Source organism: Priapulus caudatus, unplaced genomic scaffold (assembly GCF_000485595.1).
Source record: "Priapulus caudatus unplaced genomic scaffold, Priapulus_caudatus-5.0.1 Scaffold574, whole genome shotgun sequence".
NCBI lineage: Eukaryota > Metazoa > Priapulida > Priapulimorpha > Priapulimorphida > Priapulidae > Priapulus > Priapulus caudatus.
In genome coordinates this window covers 40,330-49,952 of record NW_014577635.1, presented here as the reverse complement: position 1 = coordinate 49,952, position 9,623 = coordinate 40,330, and the positions used below count along the sequence as shown (strand labels likewise).

At 45.1% G+C, this 9,623-nt stretch overlaps 1 protein-coding gene across 1 annotated transcript in view; it reads right to left on the bottom strand.

The window, feature by feature from the left end:
• Positions 1-9,623, bottom strand: part of LOC106811781 (phosphatidylinositol 4,5-bisphosphate 3-kinase catalytic subunit beta isoform-like) — a 31,828-nt gene that overhangs the window by 19,727 nt on the left and 2,478 nt on the right. Inside the window, exons 2-10 of the mRNA XM_014815498.1 lie at positions 8,018-8,218; positions 7,693-7,851; positions 7,218-7,388; positions 6,880-6,957; positions 6,152-6,352; positions 5,693-5,762; positions 4,978-5,174; positions 2,294-2,416; positions 1,859-1,942 (exon numbers count right to left, since the gene is read on the bottom strand). Of these exons, the coding sequence (XP_014670984.1) occupies positions 1,859-1,942; positions 2,294-2,416; positions 4,978-5,174; positions 5,693-5,762; positions 6,152-6,352; positions 6,880-6,957; positions 7,218-7,388; positions 7,693-7,851; positions 8,018-8,161 (1,227 nt within the window). The 5' untranslated portion in view covers positions 8,162-8,218. The remainder of the gene's footprint in view (positions 1-1,858; positions 1,943-2,293; positions 2,417-4,977; positions 5,175-5,692; positions 5,763-6,151; positions 6,353-6,879; positions 6,958-7,217; positions 7,389-7,692; positions 7,852-8,017; positions 8,219-9,623) is intronic.

The window sequence follows — 9,623 nt, the reverse complement described above, 5'->3', positions numbered from 1 at the left end:
TTTAAATATCCAAACCCCTGTAATACCGTTTGGGGCCAGCCCCTTATTCAATTCACATACCAAAAAAAATGAGCAAATCCGTTTTGAACCTGAACTGACTAATGGCACCAAAATCTTCCATTTTTGCCAAAAATTGCCGTCGGCCCTGCGAAAGTACGTCGACTGGCGTGCCTCCAAAAAGAGACGTTCAAACCTCTCCAATACAGCTAACAACTACACCCAAGTTTCAAACATGTTGTTATCGTTGCCGTAGCAAAATCGTTGCACCGGCAAGGACGGACGGACGACGGACGTACGCACGCACGACAAAACCATGGCATAGCCTCACCTGGACATAACAAGTGCCGCATAGCGACAGCGCCTCATCTAAACGTCTACTGCGGTTGACTCTGTGGTGGAGTGGTGAGGAGCATTCTAGTAAACCTGTTAGTCCCAAAATGTGTCTCACCATGACATGCCGAAATAAGTGCCGAATGCACAGAGATTGGTATCAGGAACCTTCTCAAAGAATGTCGTTGCGGATCGTTATGAAAGTTTGCCACGAGATGGCGTGTACCGTGGAAGTGTCTTCAGGATTTAAAGATGGAAGCGCCCATCATTTCGTAGTGAGGCAACAACTATTGCAAGACAGATCTAGTAAGCACTCATCCATTTACCTACGCCACGCCCATTCTACAGGCCTGCAAAGTTTGCAATAGAGAGCTGCCCCACCTGTAACCAATCTCAATTGCAGGCAAAAACTGCCCCAACACATGCACAGCCACTGGCCAGTGGATACGTGACATGTAACATTACTGACAGTACAGAATTGACATAGAAATTATCACTGATTTAAGGAATTATAACACCTTCTTAACCAAAATATTACGCTTTTTGAAATTTCACCTGTACATTGTAGCCTCATACATCCAGGCCATGTATAGATCTCTACTAGCAAACCCCGGCATCAAATTCTTCTAACAGACAGTCAACAAACTCCATTGTTAAACCCTCCTCTTGGGTAGGGCGAGCGGGTGAGCGGTAGGGCGGAGGGGGGGGGAAGGGGTGGGGGAGGGGGGTGGCGAGGGGAAGGGGGAGGGTGGGGGGGAGGGGCGCTCTAATAGCAAAAGCCAGTTCACTCTTTTGTTAACAGTCCACAGAATCCAGTTGAACCCTCCGCCTTGAGGCGTCAAAAGGGGTGATCCGGACACTTACTTTTCTTCGCATGTCAGCAACAGGGACATTTCATGCGTCACTGCAATAAAAGCCATATAAAATGCTAGGTCACCGCTGAAACAAAAAAGTTTTTCAATCCTCCGCTTTGCAGACCAATGGTCCTCAGAAAATGTCTAAAATCTTGCGCCTCGTTGCCCATTGACCTTTGACCTTGTGACCGTCCAATTTCGGCACGGTGATGGCTTTTCCTACCATGATGCTACTATCACCACTGATCACGAGCCTAGGTCGAGCCGTTTTAGAAATGTGTGCCGCCCATTCTTGCATTCCTCCCTTATACCTTAGAGTTAAGGAGGTAGAATGTTTCCCCCCTTCTTTTACACCTCTGCACCTTTGACCTTTGACCCCAGCTTCGGACAGCGACAGCCCAACTCGTTTTGACGATCCCCCCCAATGTGCCGAATATCGTGACCGTACGTCGAGCGGTTAAGATTTGTGCCCAACTGTTGACGCACGCACGGACGGACGGACGCACGGACGGACGATCAAGCGATTCTACAAGCTGCATCTGACTATGTCAGATGAGCTAAAAATGCACTAGCACTATCAATCTCTTAGATAAGCCCAGCACTATCTCGGCCACCATTCACGTCCGTAAGCTACGATACACGACACATGTTAGAAACAGTCAAGGTCTACACACCATCTTTCGCTTCTTCCTGTCACGGCCGGTCGGTACTTCAAACACGGCAAAGCACAGCTTGGTTATTCTCGGTAGGTGCCGTACCTGTAAAGGTAACAGATGAGATCACGAACATTAACACCTCACCGTCACCACCACCGCTACCAGCGGTTCGTCCCCACTGACCACCTTACTATACAATACACCCATGCACAACAGAAATAAAATATACACTTAGGTTATAATTGTAAGTAACCCGAAAATAAATGATTTATTATTCTACATCTAATATTTCTATCAATCTCCAATTTATTTCTTGAACATTTTGCCCTCTTAGGAGTTAAGAATTGAACGCCTGCTCAGCCTACAGTCCTGGCAACGGTAGGGTAATGGAAGACAGGTCCTACAGTAACATGTAGATTCACACGACCCACGCGATAGTGCCGTCCTCCGTACCTCTATGTCAAACACGATGTCCTCATTGAAGTGAGCGGAGTCGTTGAAGACGTGTACCTCTCGTGAGTAGACGTTCTCACACAGACTCTCCCGGCCGTGGTACAGTCCAGCCAGCAGCTGAACCTACAGTGAAGCGTACAGACCCCGTTAACCTCAGCCTATCCCAAATGTCTCGCTGTGCAGTCTAACTAGTGCAAAGTTGGTGTGAGAAAGGTTGCAAAGGTGGTTGCAAAAATATAAAAAAAGATATTCAACATCGATATATATATACATATATTGTCAAACTCTAGTAAGATATAAATCAATATTGTTTAATTACTAAGTGACAAGGGTAAAAAGTTACTTAAAATGATACCATCCCTGTAAACAGTACTAACATTTTTCTACTTTACAATTATTTTATATATTAACGCCGTATGTAAAGATGTTTAGAGATTTTTGACGGTTAGTCGGACAAACAGACATTCGCACACTTGCCTCATAATGCTAACTGTATCGCGAAAAAGTTTTTCACTGTTTTTTTAGTTTGTTAAATTGCTACACTCGATACTTATATAATATTGCTTGATCAGAGGAAACAGTAGCAGCTTACATAATATGACGAGCACTTTGGGTCTCCAAAACAATTTAAAACTCCCCAGTAGTTTTGGTATTTTAGTTTTAAAGAAAATTTTGTGGCTAAGAATTTGAAAACGTATTTAGTGCTTTGAGTGACTATACAAATTAATAAACATCTCATAAAATGTATGATGTAGCCAGTTAACGAATTACACCAGAGAATTATTCGTAATTATAACAAATTAATGATTACTCGAATTTCTTGTGGGAATGTTTCTACAGGTTCAAAAGCAATGAAAATTGTGAGAACTGCTGCCTTCGCACGTGTACGGAAGTAGAAGTAGCTAGTGCACTCACACCATCCTGTCACTCCACCACATACTCTCACTCTCCATTCCCGGCGTCTGAGCGGGGATCCCTTCCTGCACAAACATCCTATATCCCAAACAGCCACACCAACTTCCTGTTCGGCGGTAAACAGGAAACAGTGCTATCAGCTGCACGTGGACCGTTGAACGGTCCTGTTCTGATACACTAACGCTCTAGCTGTTGTAATCCATTCACTAGTATTCACTCACATATAGCTCATGAAGAATTTTTGCATTTGTAAATGAATGTCATTACGCATTGATGACAGCATCTGCTCACTTCTAACCAGGGACTATAACCAATAAATGATCGATGGATGGATGAATGAATGGCTGGAGAGGTGGGTGGTGTATGGATAGATGAATGGGTGAATGGATGAACGAATAGATGGATGGATGGATTGATTGATGGATAGACGGACGGATGGACAGACAGAAGGACAGACAGATGACTGGACGGATGGATGGATCTATAAATAAATGAGAAGAATGTAAACTCATCAAAAACATTATCACAATATATTACAGATTTCAAACGAAATTCCCAAGTGGGTCAAGCCGCATAACTAGCAAAATGTGTGTCTGCTAATTTCAAAGCCTGATGCTTCACACACAAAATCACATGGCTGGTAAATCGATGCTATAATCTTGAACGGCTCCTCACAACTAACCACCACAGCAACCGTGGCAGTCACCGACCATGCTAACCACCACAGCAACCGTGGCAGTCACCGACCATGCTAACCACCACAGCAACCGTGGCAGTCACCGACCATGCTAACCACCACAGCAACCGTGGCAGGTCAGCCGACCATGCTAACCACCGACAGCAACCGTGGGCAGTCACCGACCATGCTAACCATCACAGCAACCGTGGCAGTCATCCGACCATGCTAACCACCACGGCAACCGTGGCAGTCACCGCACCATGCACACCACCACAAGCAACCGTGGCAGTCACCGACCATGCTAACCACACCACCACAGGCAACCGTGGCAGTCACCGACCATGCTAACCGCGGCAGCAACCGTGGCAGTCACCGACCATGCTAACCACCACAGCAACCGTGGCAGGCAGTCACCGACCATGCTAACCACCACAGCAACCGTGGCAGTCACCGACCATGCTAACCATCACAGCAACCGTGGCAGTCACCGACCATGCTAACCACCACAGCAACCGTGGCAGTCGCCGACCATGCTAACCACCACAGCAACCGTGGCAGTCGCCGACCATGCTATGCACACCAGCACTCCACCAGCAATTTCTGAATCCCAGAGTTCATATCTCAGAGGGGTAGCAACACGCACACAGCACAAGGGCTAATCGGGAGATAAAATGCTAGACGCGCGTGTCCTTCAACGAAACATCGCCGGCAGAAAAAACATGTTGAGTGATACCAGCAAACATCCTCTCGCTCCCAACGATGACTCCCATGGTAACAGATTTTAAAATGAGCACTGCGGCTTTTATAAGGACAAATCGCGCTGGGGAGTATCTATACATTACAGCTAATAACAAAGGCAAAGTTCCCCCCCCCACTACGTCAGAGCCCGACAAAACACTAACGCTACACAAGAAATAAACACATTAAAAAAAGAGCCAATATTACTACGACTACTACTGCTACTGCCACTACCACTACCACTAGCACTACTATTGCTACTATTACCATTACTATTAGTATTACTACTACTATTACTGTTAATATTAATATTATTATTAATATTATTGAGGATGATGAGAATGCTGCTCACCGAACTGCCTGTTGTGTGACTGTCGGAATCCTCCAGTCGTTGCACGTTGAGGTTTAGTATCTGATGCACGGTTATGTGGAACTTATCGGTGATGTCCCACAGACAGAACGACGGTGGCTGCTCCCGCTGAACGTTCTGCGGCGGGTGCGGTTTCAACACTATGTCCTCAATGCCATATATGTCCTCTTCTTCATTCCCTGCAAACGCCGCTGAGTGTGAAATAAGCGCACAATACCAACAGAGCAGCAGTTCCGAGAACGCGACTTAATCCCTTAGTGTGATAAATAGGCAGCGTAAGCCAATCAATGTAATGATGGGATGTTCTAAAAACAATGCTTGGCAATGAAGTGCCATATAATAGACATTTTCGCCTGCAAGTGTTACTGTTACTGTTAAGAAGGAATAAACTTGACGGACCTAGCAACAAGATTCCAGTGGGGTGTAGTTACCTCACCCCCAGACTGATGGGTCAATTACTCCACAGCTGCACATCCCACGGCCTAATCATTCTAATTATTAATCACATCAATTAATTACTAATCATTTCTATATAGCCATCTACCTCGTTGCCTTCCTTCCTTCCTGTTCTCACCTGGCTGCCAATCTATCTCCCTGCACATCTTGCTACCAACCTGGCTGCATATATGTCTACGTCTGCTTATTCAACAAATTGTGAAGGTAAAACAGGGTAATTTAACAGAAGAAAGCAACTGACCCCAGAGACTCTGCATTTCAACCATGACGAGTTGGGGAGTTTCACTGGAGTTTGTCTTATTGTAGATGTACTAGAAGCCAAAAATAACAAGATATATACACACACATAGTACACAACACATGCATATATAACGAAGAAGTACAATACATATACATAGCCAGATAATTATGCGTGTGCATGTGTGCGTGCCTGCATGCACTGTGTGGCATGCATGCGTGTGCCATGCATGTGTGTGGCATGCATGTGTGAGGCATGTGTGTGTGTGGGGGGATAGTTACATGTGCATGCGGGCGCAGGTATTTGCTACTTCCTAATTAAAATCCTAGAGATTCAAACAGCCATCAAGCAAGATTAAAATCACCACAGGAATCATGCCGAAAACAAACCGACCGCAGCGGTTCGATTCGACACAACCTTCATTTTGTCAGTGAGACGACCGACGACCGTCGGCCATCTTACCTTGTACTCCCACAGCTCACACTCTCTCACGAGATACTCGCGCCGCCCTGAGACACGGAGAACGAAGCTGTACGCATCACCCAGCCGCTCTCCTAGCTTCTGCCGCTTGTCGATGGCGCACTGTATCAGCTGCCGTGGCATGCTGCTGCTGTCCACTTGAAAGACGAACGTCGATTGGGCCTCGCCGAATATTATCTGCACCTGCAAGTTTAGACGGTGTCGTGCGAGCGCGCGGGTATGTGGAAAAGCACGTGAGTGCACATGCGTGTGTGTGTGAGCGGGTGTGTGATTGTTAGTGTGTGTGTGTGCGTGCATGTGTGCATAATCGCAATTGTTAGTGCGTAAACTAGTATAATTGTTTGTGTGTGCACTTACTTGTGAATTGCTAATGCGTGCACGAATAAGACTGTTAGTGTGTGTGTGTGTGTGTGCATGTGTGCACGACTGTGATTGTTAGTGCACGCACTGGTACAATTGTTTAGTATACGTAGCATAGCATGCATTCAGCGTATGCATAGCAGCATGTGGGGGTATGATCACATGTGTGAGCATCCGTGCATGCTGAATATGTGAGCAACTACCTAACCTCAGCCGGCGATGCATGAGTGATCAACGACAGTTCACATATGACAGTTTAATTGACGTGCATCAGACCTCAGATCTCAGATGAAAATATTGAGCTTCAAATGAATTATGGGGGGGGGGAAAGCTGAGTTACTGGAGCTCACCCTGATGGGAGTCACAATCCGGGGCAGAGAGTCATCCAGCTCCGCGGGAAACTGTTGCCATAGCAACTCCAACTCATCCTGCGGTAAGAGTCAAAATGTCACTGATTACCAGAGTTACACTTAAAGAATAAATGAGAATTGGACGGGGACGTTTGTTGTCCTCTTTCGGCTTTTCCTCCTTGGACAATCACAAATTACTCAACTACAACTGCTAATAGTTCGTGAAGAACTTCACACGTTAATACGAACATAGACGAAGCAAACGCCTATCATGCTGTTTGCAGTCTGAATGTAATGAATACGGACGGACCTTCCTGTGTGAAGGAAGACGAACACACCTTCATGGTACGAGATCTTGCTATATTCTCGCAGAAATCCCGCATCTTCCAGCGAAAGTCGTCCATCTCGTCGCTGTGAAGTTGGTCAAACTCGTGCAGTCCTTTTCCGATGATGTTGCCGATCTTATTGTTTAACAGTCGCTCCGCTTTTGCCTCCTTATGCTCAATGACCTGAACGGGCAGATAATAATTTACACTCGATACCATCTACACATAAAGGTAACAAGTTCTCAATAAACAGACAAACAACCTAGATACAGATAAACTTCTTGAGCACAGGCAACGATATTTAATACCAAGTCATCGTGTGTTACCACAGGCTATCATCTATAATACGTAGTTGTTTTTAGCACATACTTCCACATTTAGTATGGCCATCTAGCATTAGCAAAGACAATCGCCTTTAGTAAAGACATTTAATATACGCTCACGCATGCACAAATAGGCAGACGGACTCACACACATGCGTACTTACCTTGAGTACAGACATGAAGGGTCGCACCTCGGACAGTCTCTGTGTTTCATCGACCAGCATCTCATGTTCTGCCTGCTGGTTGATGCAGGAGAAGATGTAGCTGCTCTTCTCCTGCAAGTCAATGTACAGTGGATGCCATCTCGCCTGCGACCACAGCTCCTGCAAGAACGCATGAGATACACGCATGAGATACAACTAACAAAGCTTACTTTATCCACCCACATGCGGCACAAAAACCATTAAGCACCTGTCGTGGCTGGACATAATTTATGACAAGGTAACACTACGTTAGTACATATGTTGACAGATTTACCAGATGACTTACCATCTTGATCTCACCAAGCGTAGCATCACTCTGTATTGCGAGCTTCACGTATATTCCAGTAGGTAAAAGACAGTCGACACAAACATGCCCAGAGTGAATAGCATCATGTTCCCACATGTTCCAATGAGCCTCGGCCGGTGCCATGGTAGCAATAAACTTGATATCCGATGCTTATGAGGTGACTTTTTCATAGCTGCATCCCTACATGCAGAATTGGCATATTATTCTCATATTATAACAAAACGTTGATTGTAATTTATAATTTTTTTATGATAATAAAATTTCATATATTTTCCTACCATTGTACATGCTAACATATCAGAGTGGGCTTTAGTTGTTCAGCAATTAGCACAGAACTTTAGCGAACAGCGTACTGTGTTGAGTAGCTCTAGAACTATAGCCCTTCGCTCTGCCGCAGGGAGAGGAGGGCGGAGCCACAGGCACTTGGAACGTCTCAAAAAAAAAAAATATGTAAACACAAAATGTATTTACTACCAAAGTCTTAATGTTTCTCTACTCTATTTCGCGTATTATTGCCGATAATTACCCGTAAATGTCGGTCAAATGCTCATCTGCAACACACAAGTACACCGCATACCCGCCCTGTGCACAAACAACATGAATAAGATAGCAGGTAGGAAATCGTGATCGCAAAATTCGCTTGACGCTCGCTTCATTTCACACCTTCACAGCACGAATACACATCCAACAGCTTCCATCTTGGTATCTATGTGTAGCTCGGATGATACGTCCTCTTTACATTTTCACGTTGAGAACATTGCCGGCTAGATTTCACGAGATATCTCTGGCGGGAATAAGTAAAAACAAAGGACAGAGTTATAATTTAAACAAGTGAACATTTAGCTACACATAGATACCAAGATGAAAGCTGTTGTTGGTGTATTTGGGCTGTAAAGGTGTGAAATGAAGCGAGCGTCGAGCCAATTTTGCGATCACGCTTTCCTACCTGCTTTCTTATTCATGTTGTTTGTGCACAGGGCGTGCGTGCGGTGCACTTGTGTGTTGCAGATGAGCATTTGACCGGCATTTACGGGTAATTATCGGCAATAATACGCGAAATAGAGTAGAGAAACATTAAGACTTTGGTGGTAAATACATTTCGTGTTTATTTACCATTATTTTTTTAATTGAGACGTTCCAAGTGCCTGTGGGCGGTGCGACGCGCGCAGCGAGCGGAAGGAGCGAAGCTTCCTTGTGTGGCAGAGCGAAGGGCTACCATAGTTGCAATAGTTGCAAATCCTCTATTTTACTTTTAGCAGCCAACTATTTTCGTGTGCAGGAAATTGTTCTATTACTATTAGTAATACTATTAGTATTACTATTACTATTAGTATTAAACGAAAGTCTAGATATTCAGCAGCCGGATATCCGCGCGAAGCGCGCCAACGCCGCTAGCGGCGCTCTAACACGTCTTTGCTGCCCCCTCCTTCACCTTACACGGTTTACATATATAACGCAAGCACCAACTTCGCTGAATTGAGCAGTTCTGGCCATTCGACGATCGGTTTGACTAACCATGCAGGGAGCTCGACATTTCTTAGAAATGCTTCCAATTCGAAGTTCGTTAATTGGCGCGCTTTCTTTG